The sequence below is a fragment of the Montipora foliosa genome, chromosome 13 (genome assembly GCF_036669935.1).
Source record: "Montipora foliosa isolate CH-2021 chromosome 13, ASM3666993v2, whole genome shotgun sequence".
Lineage (NCBI taxonomy): Eukaryota > Metazoa > Cnidaria > Anthozoa > Scleractinia > Acroporidae > Montipora > Montipora foliosa.
This window is the reverse complement of record NC_090881.1, coordinates 34,475,921-34,490,920: the sequence shown is the minus strand read 5'-3', so window position 1 is coordinate 34,490,920 and position 15,000 is coordinate 34,475,921. Positions and strand designations below refer to the sequence as shown.

General features: G+C 38.6%; 2 protein-coding genes and 1 pseudogene across 4 annotated transcripts in view; all 3 read right to left on the bottom strand.

The window, feature by feature from the left end:
* Nucleotides 1–11,556, bottom strand: part of LOC137982268 (uncharacterized) — a 28,923-nt gene extending 17,367 nt beyond the window's left edge. Inside the window, exons 1-6 of one of the 3 annotated variants that reach the window (XM_068829347.1) lie at nucleotides 11,285–11,556; nucleotides 9,566–9,664; nucleotides 9,010–9,128; nucleotides 7,776–8,417; nucleotides 2,682–2,729; nucleotides 1–762 (exon numbers count right to left, since the gene is read on the bottom strand). The exon at nucleotides 1–762 is cut by the window's left edge and continues 1,392 nt beyond it. In XM_068829347.1, coding sequence (XP_068685448.1) covers nucleotides 1–762; nucleotides 2,682–2,729; nucleotides 7,776–8,409 — 1,444 coding nt within the window. In that variant the 5' untranslated portion in view covers nucleotides 8,410–8,417; nucleotides 9,010–9,128; nucleotides 9,566–9,664; nucleotides 11,285–11,556. Of the gene's footprint in view, nucleotides 763–2,681; nucleotides 2,730–7,775; nucleotides 8,421–9,009; nucleotides 9,129–9,565; nucleotides 9,665–11,284 lie in introns of all 3 variants that reach the window. The other 2 variants (XM_068829346.1, XM_068829345.1) reach the window with 2 other exon arrangements.
* On the bottom strand, nucleotides 1,884–1,944 carry LOC137984141 (U6 spliceosomal RNA; annotated as a pseudogene).
* Nucleotides 11,557–12,683: 1,127 nt separating the features above from the next.
* LOC137982782 (ATP-binding cassette sub-family G member 4-like) overlaps nucleotides 12,684–15,000 on the bottom strand; it is a 16,346-nt gene continuing 14,029 nt past the window's right edge. Inside the window, exon 8 of the mRNA XM_068829929.1 lies at nucleotides 12,684–14,930. Within this exon, the coding sequence (XP_068686030.1) occupies nucleotides 14,565–14,930 (366 nt within the window). The 3' untranslated portion in view covers nucleotides 12,684–14,564. The remainder of the gene's footprint in view (nucleotides 14,931–15,000) is intronic.

Sequence of the window (15,000 nt, the reverse complement as noted above, 5' to 3'; positions counted from 1 at the left end):
CCAGTGCTTGAATAAGCTCTTCAAAATCATACTCAGATTCTGACGACAACAGGGGTCCTGCAAGTTGAAGTGCCAGTGGAATGTTCTCACAGAGTTCGGCTACCTTGTTTAACTGAGCTTCTACCTTGAGGAGGTTATCCGAAGAAATTTTAGCACCACCCTTTAAAATTTCAATGCTTTCTTTTCCACCCAATGGGTTTAATTTTATATAATTAAGCTTTAGGTCTGAGACCAAAACTTTATCGGATCGCCTTGAAGTAATCAAAAATTTAATTTTAGAATCAGAACACATCCTCAAGTCTCTCAGCATGTCACTGAACGATTCTATGGTTCCATCTTCCATAGAATCTTCCGCATTGTCCAGAATAAGGACTATGTTACCTTCAAGACGCCTGCACCAGCTGAGCAAGACATGACGAGGGTTCTTGTTGGCTTGTTGATGTCCAGGATCACACACGTTCAAAATTTCCCTCCATTCACCTTCCATTTTACATGTACCTTCCATTTCAAGTTGATGAACGTCTCTCAAAGAACAAAACTTTACAATGCTTTGACATTTGTCTTTTAGCTGGTGACCAGCCCGAATAGCAACAGTAGACTTGCCTATTCCTGGAATTCCACAGACAAGGGCTCCAGCAAAAGGACTATCATCTGAGATGGCTTGGAAAATGATATCAACCTCCGCAGAGCGGCCATGCATGTTGGAAACCTCTTCTGGTAACTCACTTCTCGGTTGCGTTGTCATCATTTCGTTTAGTAGAACTAAAAAAAGGAAAGAAAGAAACTCTTTTAAAAATGAAAAAGATGTAGGAAGTAAAGAAGGAGAGACCTTGCTAACCGAGTACGAGGTCCGTACTGTAAGTTACGAACAGAGTTTATCCCCGTTGATTTATTTCGCGCTTAGGCCATAAATCAACGGAGAACAAGGAAGATCCGTAACTTTCAGTACGGACGGAGAAAACGAGGTTAGTAAGATATTTATTATATCTCTGAGGTAACAAGGCGTGCGGGAAAGTCATGTTTGTCAAGTCATGTTTGTCAAGCGGAAGGTTCAACTGCAACAAAGATTGCGGCGTCAAAAACCTCTAGTGGTAACTCACTTATTGGTTGTGTTGTCGACATTTCTTCGAGTACAATTGACAAAAAAGAAAAGAAAAAAAAAACTTTGTTAAAAATGAAAAATGTAGGAAGTAAAGGAGGAAAGACTGTTTTTCCTAAAAATACAATAGAGTTCTAAAGTGAAGACGTCATAAACATATTGAATTTTTTAAATCATGGGATTTGTTGGGATATTTTGAAGAACATCATTGTGGGGCAAATTGTCTTGGAGATACTAGTTCCCTTTTTGCTTTGATGACTCCATACAAATCCTTCTAAATTTGACTTGGTTCCTAATATTATGAACTGAGTCAAGTTTAGAAGGATTTGTATGGAGTCATCAGAGCATAACTGGGCTAATATCACAAAAAAATTGGCCTTGAAATGCTAAGTTTTGACAAGTAGGGCTTTTGGATGTTGTTCTTTCATTACACTCCAAAAAATCCCATAATTTCACAATTTAAATTTTTTATGATGTCGCACTATAGGACTCTACACATTACATACTTAGCAACCCCTACACCCACCACCATTCACCACTCCCCACAAAGGCTTTTTAGGGCCAATAAAACACAATGAATGAAACGAAAGAACAGAACAACAACAACTGTTACCAATCCCAACTGACAGGAAGAAAACCAGTTGGCTATTTACAAGTGCAGCTTAGAAGTTGAACCAGGGACTACCAGGATCAAATTCAACGAATGGTCAGAGCGGGTCTTGAACCCTGGAAACTCCAGCTATCAGGGCAAGCGCACTAACCGCTGGGCCGCACTGCCTCCCTTAAAAATTCGGAATGCTTCACAAATTTGTGTCTCATCCATGTGCAGGGGCCATGCTAATCTAAAATGGCGATATAAGTCAACTGAAAACTACACATTGCAACCAAAAAATAAAATTTTGCAAATCTTGTTCATTTTTTACTGACTAGGGTCCTGTAAAGAGGTTAAGCCACAAGGGCAGTACAACCATTCACATCTCACAAAAAAGTCAATGGCACTTTTATCAATTTCTCAAGTTAATAATAACTTGTGTGATTTCTAAAGGCCCAATTCAATAAATGCGCAAAAAGAACAATCCAACCAGAGAACTGGATTTAACGCAAGCAAAATATACTCTATAATAAATTAAATAAAATTATACCAAAATTAAAATAATGTATTAATTCAACTCAAGATAAAAGAAGCTTTTCATATTCAAAGAGAGAAACCTTCTCTTAACAACTGCATCACGTAAATCTAAAACTATCCTTTTAATTCTCACATTGTCACGTTTTATGTACATTCCGTTGTTACTGGCATAATAAGCATTTTTTTTCCGACTTATAAATTCAACTTAACGCTTTGTACATTATCAACTGAAGATGACAGAAGTTTCTGTCGAAACATGTCTTGCAATTTCAAAAGTTTAGGCGTTTTCTTTAAATTATATATAGTAATAACAACTAATAATATACATGTATACATATACTAAATTAAGTAAAGCTGTGATCCTCGCAGTTATGAACACAATTTTGGCAATTTATATAAATAATTATATTATTTATTATATACTAAATTAAATTATTCTACATTAAACTATACCTTTCTTCATTAACAAATCAACTTTCTTGTTCACTTCTTCAACACTACCTGAAATAATAGAAAACAGGAATATAATTAACGACCTGTTTACAATCAACATTTTGACTGATGTAATATGTCATGCATGACCAAGTGGTTTCAACAAGTACTGACAACCAATGAAAAAGTAGAGTAAAGTAAAGTCTGCTCTTCAAGCCTGTAGGCTTATCTCCGGTTTCATTAGCAAGAAGCGACTAGGAGTATTTCTACTCCCCCCTGGATGGGATGCTAGTCTATCGCAGGGTTACCCCCTGCATTAAAATTGCCGGTACCCATTTATACACCTGGGTAGAGAGAGGCACCATGAGAGCAAAGTGTCTTGCCCAAAAAAACAACACAATGATCCCGGTAAGGACCCGAACCTGGACTGCTCGATCCAGAGTCGAGCGCTCTAACCATGAGGCCACCGCGCCTCCCATGACAACCAATGAAAAGCATCAGCTTACCGGTACTCACCCAGAGAGGTCAACTCGTGTTTTCCCTTAATTGAAAATAATTAAAGGCAGATTCTTTCAAACCTAAGATTAAAACTCCTTTTGACAATGACAACATGAAGTCGTCTAAACATTCCTATCAATTTTACTTTTGAAAATGTGTCTATTGGGAGTGAACTTTTAAAAATGGCATGCCCCAAATACCCCTTCAAGAGGGGCTGTTACGCCCCTTGTTGATACAGTCGGTCACACGGTTGATACAATAACAGGTGATCTAATCAAACCAGCCCCCATCTTCAAATTTTACTCACACCCTTGAATTGACCAGACTACTCTGATGCAATATTGTTCATTTGCATAAACCTTTAGGCAAAAACTGACATGAAAATTCTATGAATGAATTTACAAATGGCAAAATTACACTTCAGAAAATAGTCACAAATGGCATACACGTGGGTACTTCGGTAGGAATCGTAATACAGGCTCGTTTAGTCATGTTTGTCACAATGCCTTACTACTTAACAATCCATGTTATAATTAACAATTATCCCACAAACCCATGTTGGATATGGGATGATAGATAGCCAATAAGGCGCATAGCACCGAGTTGGCTATAATCACCTCATACCCAACAAGCGTGAGTGCAATAATAATTGTTTTATTAAAAAAGGTCCACAAACTATGGATAAACAAGACGCCTACAAGGGCGTATCCGTGGAATGCACAAACAGTTGACGCAAATTGTCCAGTTACAGTCAACTTCAAGTACAGGTAGACTTCATTACTAATGTTACTAAATTTGAAAATGCAAACAACGAAGCCCTATTAGCAGGTTATCAGAATACGGGATTTTTTATTTATTTATTTTTTGGAAGGAGACTTCATTCAAATCCTACAGTTTTACTTGCTTCGTTAACTCCGTTCATGCAAAAATTACAAGATCAGCCTTAAATCACCCAAAAAAACTTATAACAAATCACAGTTCAAGAACTTATCATCCTGGGCCAGTTGTTCAGAAACCGGGTTTTAAAACGAGTTTTATCCTCTACTCCCAAATGCTGTTCAAGGCTGATATTCAGTAAAACTTTACATTAGAAGAAGTCAATCTTGAAAAACAAAAATAAACAAAGGAAACTGTGACCAAAAAGTTGAAAACATGAAACAAAAGTTAACGCTAATCCTGGATTAAGGTAATTGGCTTTCGAACAACCGGGCCCTGTAATCGACGTCTGGTTCTGTAATCCTGGTTTAGTTCCTTGCAAACTGTATAAATTTGCCGTGGCGAAGATAAGAAGACAACATCCGTGCTCTATTTCTCTCAATGCTCAAAAATTCCATAGTGCGTGTTGTGTAGTCCAGTCCAAAGTTCCAATTTTCCAATTCCAGAATCTTGATTTCAGTAACTTGGTACCAAACGTTCCACAATAACTTGCAATCTCGTTAAGAAAAATTATTAAATCCAGTAGTCCAGTCCGGACTGAGATCGCCAAAAACTCTCTATCATCGATTCAAAACTCAACAAAAGCTACAAGTAGTAAATAGTTCTCAGAAACTACAACAGTTCGTCCTGAAACCCAAAAAACCCTCGTCATCGTTCCTCGAGAGAACAGACAAACAGCCGAAACTGTTCTGTGCCGTCCCCTTACGGCACTGAAAAAGTCCCGTACGTTGTACAATAGTACTTGACCGTAGCCCTTGGCCGAGAAACTAATCTTACCCAAAGCCCGAGAAGCGATCAGGATACGGGATAATTAGGTTAATTAGGGATTTTTAGTCTGGGGGGGGGGGGGGGGGGGGGGAAGGGGTGGAATTGAGGAGATACAGGATATTTTTTAAAGTAAGAACGCATTGCGTGTGGTAGTGCAGTAACTTGACAGTGTTTTTTTCCATAACTGTCAACTGAGCTGCGTTTTGTTTTTCCAGGAGATTCAAGTCCTTGCATAATATGTAGCTCTAATAGTACACGACATTGTTTGGTATTGTAAATCATTACGGCGCCATGGTAGACACCTTTGCTATATACCCTCTGAGAAGACATGTGGTTCAGTAAAATACTAAGCCTCGACGATCAGGCTCCAGAATAATTGTTTTATTATGATTAGATATAGGTGATTATTTGAAAAACATGTGAGTCTACATTTTCCTTAAAACAATTCATTTCTTCGTCTCTTACCTTGCCAAAACACCTTGAAAAAAAACGCTTTTGTAAATTATCACGTAATAATCACCTCAAGTACAACCAATCAGCGTTTAGAATTTTCAATAATCACCTATGTAATTATACTAATTTTTTATGTAGTTCTAATTGAATATGATATTTTTGTGGTAATGTTAAAAATCAATGTAAATTTTCATCCTTGTCCTTCAAGTAAAGATTCCTATGCCTGGCTGCAATATAAGATCTGCTGCTGTGAGGTAAAGAGAGAAATTCGGCTTGCAGAAAGAGAATATGTAAATCAGCAAATTCAGAATAACATTAAAAACAATACAAACTGCATGTGGAAATCGATCCGTTCATGCATACCAAAGAAGTCAACTACTCAGACAAGCTACAGTAAAGATCAGAAAAGTGTGGCTAATGAATTAAATCATTTTTTCTCAAGTGTTTGCAAAAATAAGATTAAAATGATAAAAGAGATGGCAGCCACAACTGAACGCAACTACATATTAGGCCGAAATTCCTTTCAAGCAAGAAATTTCCCGACATCTGAACAACTTTCTTTTACTCCAGTTAAATGCCATCAGGTGGAACTTATTATTAAGAGCATGGCCCCAAACAAAGCCCCTGGGATCGATAAGATACCTTTACTGATAATTAGCGACTGCTTTCAAGCTATTTCGTACCCTCTTACTTCAATAATCAACACCTCACTCCTTACTGCATGCTTCCCAATCATGTGGAAAATTGCTGAGGTGAAACCAATACCCAAAGAAAGTGATCACAAAATAGCCAATAATAATAACAGACCTATATCACTTCTGCCTATTCTATCAAAAGTGTGCGAGAGAGTGGCTCACAATCAGCTTATGGAATACCTAACTTCTAAATGCCACTTATCTACCAAACAAAGTGGTAACAGAGAGAAACACTCCACCGAAACCTCTGTGATTCAGACAACCGACATGATATTTAAGTGCGATTGGTAAAAAGCACTTGACAACAGTAATTCTGCTTGACATGAGCAAGACCTTTGACAGTATAGATCAAAGGGACATTGGTGCCTTGCCTTTACCTTTGCAGTGGTTTTGTAGTTATCTAACTGCTCGTTATCAGGTTGTCACAATTGGCACAGCATCATTGGAATGCATGCAAGTGGCAAGTGGAGTGCCCCAAGGGAGTATATTAGGACTACTCCTCTTTAGCACAAACAAGAACGATTTGCCATCAGTTCCACAACATTGTTCTGCCCAGTGCTACCTGGACAACATTAAGCTGTTGCTGTCTTTTCAGTTTCAAGACCAATCACGCATAGTAGTAGAAATAAATAAAGACCTTACAAGAATATGTAACTGGTGCTTCGATAATCAATTACTGTTAAACCCTGACAAGACAAAGCTCCTACATGTAGTTTGTGGCATTTAACATGGAGTTACTAAGATCGACTCGCAACGTCAAGCTTTCACCCCTTGGAAAACAGCTTGTTCCAGTGGAGACCGCCAGAGACCTTGGTGTTAAATGATATTGGATACAAGTTTAACTTTTGATGATCATGTCACTGCAACTGTCGCTTCTTGTATATTGCAACTAGGCCAGATAAACCGTGTTAATTTAAACAATGCTTCGGCAACCACGCACTTTAATTCTTATTATCAACGCGTTCTCTTCAGTCTGGAGCAATACTTCACAATCTAACATTGCCAAACTCCAAGGTGTTCAGAATTTTGTCTGGTAAAATCGTTAGTGGGTCAAAGAAATACGATCATGTTACTCCCATTCTCTGACAACTCAACTGGCTCCCTGTGAAACAACACATTATTGCAATTCACTTATGGCATTTAAATGCATGTATGAGCTTGTTCCAGGGTATCTATCTGATCAGTTTATTAAGCGTTCATCAATATCAACATGCAAAACTAGAAACTCACAGCTGTTAAATATTCCGTTATTTAAAATCGCAACTGGCCAAAGAACTTTTTACTATTGTATGGTATTTCTCTGGAACGGTCTGCCTCAAAATCGTTAGCTCATTTTAAGATCTTCATGAGGAAAAGACTGTTAAGGGATAGCTAACTGAATTTATCTAGTACGGAATAGTTTAAATCTTCTAATTCTTTAGCTTCTATTAGATTTGAATTTCTTACTGCATTTTAAATTTTATTCACATAGAATTTTGATTTAATTTTATTGTATTTTATTGTTGTTTGTTACATATTTCACTGAAAAGCCCCTTGGGGATGTGGAATAAACGAATGTATGTATGTATGTATACAATATATTGGCGAGCTAATGTTTTGAATACATTGTCGGTTCCAGCCAATTTGAGTCACAGTCTTCTCACAGATTTTGATCTCGAATCTTTGGGCAGAAAAAATCCTTCGTCAAAAGAAGATTGGAAAGGTGCTCATAATAAGTCATTCTTCCAGCACTTTAATTTAATCACACCCTTGAGAGAAAGCATACCTTTCAGTTCTTCAAGCATTTCCTTGGTGCTGTCATCATCGTCTTTCCACAACTTCAGTAATTCTCTGTAGTGCTCTTCAACAACAGGATCCATGCACTCAGTCTTCAGTTGGCTAATTTTAGTTGCAAAATTTGCTGCAGAACCAAGAGCTAGCAGTGCCTTGCTTATATCCTGCCATAACACATTGAATGTTGCATCATCAACAGAGGCTTGGCTGGCATGACCACAGACATTGTTTCTGTAGTATTTAATTTTTGCTATGTTTGCCTCAGGACTGTTATCGCCTGAGGGAGGAAGCGTGTCCCAGCTTCCAGTACTGGCAGGAGGACTCAAGCCGCATATATTTCTCAGCAGCACCATAAGAAGTGTAATGTCAAAGCTGGATGATGTCACAGATGAAGGAGTAGCTGGGTATAGCATTCCCCACTGAGTGGGATTAATAATTTTTTTCTTTTTTAGCCCCTGTAATGTAGGGTAAGCAGCTGATAAAATCCGGTGAAGAGTGGCTGGAGGGTGTATTGCGTCAAAGGTGTCTCTGAGGGCCTGGGTTCCATAATCCACTAGAAGACGGCACAGCCGGGCATAGTTAGTGCTCTCTTTGGTTGAGGCAGAGGCCACTGGACCAGATGCCATATCTCAAACTGCTGGCCATATAAATATGGGAAAAGAGCATGGTTTAGTAGAAATCAAAATTGCGAGAAGTGGCACCCAACAAGTGCGGCAATTACTGGGAGCTAATTTGAGGCCATGGGATGTGTGACCTTTCTTTTCTTTCTTAAAGTTCTCAGTGAATTTAATTGATTTGTAACATTGACCAAAGCAAAAACTTTCTACCTATATCTAGGTGATTGGTGAAGCATGAAAGTGAGGTGACCGACATGCTTATACTGCACATTGTTAACTACAAACATACTCCTTAAATTGTTAAGCGGGGTTTTACATCTTAGCTTTACATGTACATTATTCAAAGTAGTAGTGCAGCCAGGCCAATTCCTTCAAGTGATTGCTTAAGATAGATCAATGGAATGTGTGTGTTCTTCAAACAAACATGAAAGTAAGCAAAGAATTTACTTTACATATCACAGTTTGCATACTGCATGCAAAACAATGTCAATGCTATGAAGGGTAAAACTTCTTTCCTCTGTTCTTGGTACCAGTAACCAGTGACTCTAGGACTCTCTCATAATATCATGATTAGAATACTATCCATGCCTTATTATTCTATTTTATTACCTGAATACTTAGAAGGCTTCCTTCCCATTCAAGTTACTTAATTGTTAACTGCTCGTCATGGAAAAGTCACAACAACCAAATCACACTTCAGGAAAGCAGGAACTTGTAATTTCTTTTCCCTGAAATCAAACAACAAAATTTAATTGTTGCTAAACGGCAGTTGAGTGGTCAAGCAACTGAAATATGCTTAATGCTTTGCGTAATTAATGGAAAACAGGCAAAGCTCAATGAGAGGATAATAGAAAAACTAAATGTTGATATGGCTATCTTGTAAAACCATCACACTTAGAGGTGAAAACACAAATTAAATTTTGAAAACATATTTCATACACTGTGTTAAATGCCAAGGGTGAATCTTACACCGTTTGAAGAAAAATACTTTTTAATTCTAAAGCAGACTCTTTGTCTTTTGCTGGAATAATCGAAGCAGATTGCATTGCCATGTTATGTTCTTATGCGCCAGTCAATTGTAAATTGCCCCCATCCACAACCCAGGCAAAGTGAGGACAATAGTGAGACAAAACCCAACGTGCAACATTCAAAACAGTCCCGATACCCGTGGTCTTGGACAAGATCCGAACAGGGTAATTTCTCTGCTGGAGGATTGGAATCTAGAAATGTGGTACATTGAGACTGGGACCAAACCAGACAGAGACTGAAATGACGGAAAGAAACGCGAGTTAAACTTGTTGCTTGTTAATCTGTTTTATCCTTACTTTTTGCGTGCCGCCCAAAAATACACTGAAGTCACTGAATGGAAAACCTTGCTGACTGTTTGACGAAATTCATGTCTAGGTAGGCGGGCACAAGTGGGGAGATTGGAATGGAAATATTGCACCCTGGGGGTGGGAACATTACCTCACTTTCTCTTGTTCTTTTGTCCACGTAACTGCTTTTCTCTGGTTGGGGGAGGGGGTGATTTACATTGACAGGTGCATTAAGTATTCAAAATGACAAGAAGGGCGTGAAGGGATAGTGTGCTTCTGGAACAAACAAGGACTTCAACATAATGTGGAGCACACACATTTGTTTTAGCACAGGTACCCACATTAAAATTACACAAGTGATAGGTGGAAGAATAATGTGAATACGAAGGCCGAGGAAGGAAGTACAAGGATCTGAGATCTGAGAGAGTTTCACTTACCCCCCCCCCCCAAAAAAAAAAAAAAAAAAAAAAAAAAAAATTAATTTTAGTTAAATCTGCCAAGTGCTTCCTTAGAAAACACAAAGGAACCCTGTGAAAATCGAAGGAGGAAGAAAAACCCACATGAGAAGAGGAGGATGTAAAGCAGGGCGGAAAGAGTGCAGGTTGCAGTGCATTATTTAAGCACTAAACCACAAGTTTCTACGGTTTATAGGCTGATAAACCATGCGGGATATTGGTAGAACACGAGAAGAATTCGTAAATCACCAGCCGCAGGCAAGTGATTTAAGAATTCTTTGAGTGTTCTTCCAACTTCCCAAGTGGTTTATCATGCCTATAACCCATAGAAACCTGTGGTGTATTGCTTTTATATAATAAATCAGAAGACGTTCTATTGTTTTGAAAGACATTATGGGATGCTCAGGGGGCTAATTAATATGTATTTGCCCCCTGGGCATCCCATAATAGCTATTCGAAACAATAGAAATCAAAATGGCCGCCGTACCCGTAAAAAGGTCTATTGGAGTGTCGAAAGTAATTAGTGAATTAAAATGGTTAATGATTACTTTACTCAGTGATTGGTTCAAAGTCCTCGTGCCATTTTTTCAACCAATCAGAAGTGAAACCAAAACCAATCGTGGCTTGCGCCTGCAGATTTTCCCACACTTTGTGTCGGCTAAGTGTAATTACTTCGAGTTTTGATTGGTTTTACTGGATTGTCTCTGTCCTTTTTGATTGGCCATAGTAATTACTTTGGTTTTGGTTTTGGGACACTCAATTGAAAACCGCTCTAACTGAAACAACCCAAACCTTTACAAAAATGCTAACCTTAGGCTTAAACATTACTTTTAGCCCTAATGTTACCTGTAACCTGCAGCTTACACCCTCCACATGAGAAGAAAACCACAGAAATAAGGCAAAGCAAGCAGTTTTTGTTTAGAACTCGCGCGCTATTTTTTGATTTAAGATACAGTTGTTTTCCTCCATACAAATTCAACTGTTTTCTCAGCTCCCCAGCTTTGGGTACCCGTGACTTTTACAGAGCCACATCACGGATATAATCTCAGCGAATTATCGTTTTCCTTGTTTTCACTGTACTACTACTACGAAGAAAAAACAAGATAACAGTACCTGCCACTCGAAGCCAAATACAAGCCCACAGGAATTCTTTTTGGCCCACGTAATCAGTAGAATCAAAGGAGAGGTGTAGCTTCTTTCAATCTGTAGGGTGTAACCCAAACTCTAGCACGTTTAATGGCGTTTTACGGCTCTGCAAAGCGGCTGGTATTTCTTGCAGGTTGAAATTTCATTTTAACTGGAAAACCGCTGGCACTAAAAAGAAAGGGAAAGCGATAGACTTGCCGTGACTGTTACATGAATAGCGAACGTTGGGCTAAAAGCTGTTCTTTAGGCCTAATTAGGTCTCCGGTTAGCTATTCATGTAACAGTCACGGCAAGTCTATCGCTTTCCCTTTGTTTTTAGTGCCAGCGGTTTTCCAGTTATAATGAATTTCAACCTACAACCTGCAAAAAATACCTGCCGTCCACAAAGCCCTTTCGGAAATCATGGGGCGAAATCTGAATAAAAGTACGGTACAGCGAAGCCTCCATTAGATAACTACTTCGTGTTGGCACTCATATAGTGCTCCTAGTCATGTTGAACAATTTGCTCTGGGTGTACCCCCGTGTAAATTTTTTAAGGCATTGTCTAAATCTCCTTTGAACGTGTTTGTAAAAAGCTTTGTTTTCTTAATGAGTAAACCCTTAAGGTATTTTTTATGCATTTAACCGCGAAAGTTAACGATTAGGTCACCGAGAGCCCCAACCTCGTTCCCAGGGTCTCTCTTCTCTGCCTCCATTGTACAACAATGGAGGCAGAGAAGAGAGACCCTGGAGACGGGGTTGCGAGAGCCCTAATCTTGGCGGAGAAAAGTCCTGGGATCGAGGTTGTGGTGAGAGGCGCGTCACGTGACATTTATGCTCCAGCCAGAGATAACGTAATTAGTAAAATAAATAAATAAATTTTAAAACGAAGGCATCCCCCTTTTTTGTTTTCGTTTACCGTCGAATGCGTTTCCTGATATTGGGTCGGTTGGTCGGATTGAAAAAAAAAAAAAACCCAATGCAAAAAAAATCATAAGCATTCTCGGAATCGGGGGCCTGGTACCCAGGAGCCAGGAAAACAACAAGACGTGAACTCAAAATCAACATAGCGGAAAAGTTGGTGGGTGTTGTTGCAAAATTAAGTGAGCGTGGGAAAAAGGATCAACCACCGAAACTCCAATGCGACATAAAAATGGCTTAAAAACGTCGTTACCAATTATTATTATGTTTTTTTTGGAAAATGCCAAAAATGTGTGTCGGTCGGACGACGCTAAACGGAGAAAAAAAAAGGGGGATGGCCTTAAAAGTAATTACTGGCGCTGTCACGCAAGACAAGGGCTCAAAAGTTCTTATTGAGAGTTAACGCGTGAAATTCCTCTCCCACCTCACATTTGTTTAGTTCATAACACTTTCGCCCAAACCATGGTTTTCCTGAAATCACTTTAATCCATATGTATTTGTTTAGTTTACAGTGCAAAAACTGCGATAACATGAATTTTAAGCGCAAAAATTTTTAAAAATTAAAGTACGAAAATAAAATGCACTGAAAACAAGGATATTTTCTCGCAAGACAATCTTTTGACGAGATCCGAATACAACAGAGCAATTCCTTGCCCTTTTAACTAATCTCGCCATTACAATGTAAATTTTAACAGTAATTTCACAAAATGTAGTATTTACATGAAAGCTAAATCATCTCAACACTCCCTGAGACATCAATTTCTGCCTTCGTTTCACCTTTAAATTATCATTTTATGTATATAAAACATGAAATAACACTTATGAATAATTTTAACAGAATCACGATAAGACATAAATATTTCGGGTATAAGTGAACCCTTTAATTTGATGATTAATAGAGACGAGTTTCAATTCAGTGCTGAAAGTATTAATACGATAACAAGAGTTAAGTTGAGTGATTGACTCAAGAATCTCGTGCCACCTGACAATCGAGACTTACCCCCACCCCTCCCCCAAACAAATTTCCTGCGATTTGGGAAAGTTACGTCAGTTCTTCGGATTATGATTGGCTGTTTCGCTTGTTAAAAGTATTTGTTTCGGTCCTACGACAATCCATCGTAGAACACTTGATTTCAAAAGCTCTGTAGCTTTTTGAGAAGTGATTTCTCCCTCCCGAACGAAATCCTGGAATTACATTACCTGGTCAAGAGCTCTGCGATTGTGAACATTTCTTACAAAACGTGCTGTGAACACTTAAAAAGGAGGGGCCATCTGCATGTATTCGTGTACATTTTACGTTGATCATGTTCAAACTTAGCAGAGACAAACGAAATGTTTTGTTTTGGTAAAGTACGAACAGAAAAAAGATGAAAAGCCGAAAGGTCTTATGGTGCCATTAAAAAATGACATAATGTAACTAAATAAAGTTGTTTCACCCGAATGCATGCACGCTTCCGTGTAAGATTAACTGAATGGTCCAGCCATTCTGGATTCTGTAAACAGGAAACTGCATGATTCAGTGTTTCGGCGGAAAAACGTTGGAAGAGAACGAGAGTCCAGCTCTTTCCCTGCTTTGTGTGCAAGAGAAGAAAAGTGAAAAAGGAAATTGAAAGTATCCGTGTTTCTGAACTGAAAAACCTGTGAACTAGTAAAAGAAGACACGCCCTCCTTAATTAAGAAAACAAATCGAATCAAGAAGGCTTCGGTCATGGTATTCCTGTGGTATAAACAAGATATATGCAGATGAAGCTCTTTTTCTTTCACATTAAAATGTCTCAACCTTCGGCTATGAAATATGAGTGATTTGCTCTTCCGAGGTAAAAACCAGGGTGAACAAGATGCAACATGGATTCTGTAGTCACTGACATTTCATTGCCTCTTTTGTGAAAGCCCACTTGATGACACAATCTCGATCACACCATTGTATATCAGCCTCAGAGTAAACGAATACAAGCTTTGCGTTCCAACAAGTTTTCAAGGTCTTTTATCAAGTCAGCCTGCAAGAAATTTCCTGCTTAATAGTGGAAATCTACTGGTTTCAAGGTTGCTTGTAACGTGCTATTCAAAGTGCATCTAAAGGGGGAAGTATGTTTTATAACTGTTTATTTGTTGACTATAAATGGATTCCTAAAACGGCACCCTGTACAAACCCTACATTTCAATCCATTGTATATCATCGACTCAAAGTATAATAAAAATTTTCACATTCTTTCCACCACACCCTCAATAATTTTAAACCAAACTAAGGGAACAAGGCTACAACCAAGTCTTTTTTTTAGAACAGTCCAAACACCTATAAATACGCCACAATTCTTGAATGATTTCCGAGCAAAACGCTACCTCCCTGTTAATGGTACGACTTCACTTTGTAACGTAACACGAGGTATGCCGCCAGTCTAAGTGTGATGAAGAACAACATAAGCACACAGGCATCAAAGTAAATCTTGGCCCCTTCTAAGTAAAGAGCGTTTTCCTCCACGTCCATAGCATCTAAAACGTCCTTGCTATTTTTAAAGATACATCGCTTGTCTTTGCACTCAAGAGGTCCTCTCTTATTTCCGTAAATGGCGACCACAGTCCCCTCCCAGCTGTACCGCGCATACGACACATACGTCAACCACTGCATGTACTTGGGTATGGTGTCAAAATTAACGAAGAAACCGCTGAACAAGAGAACAGGGATCCCAGTCACTGGAGCAACGTAAACCGCAGTCTAAAAGGAAAATATTGGCGAAATTGAAAATATTCGCTTAGTCACTAGAAATCAAAACAAGCTATTTTAT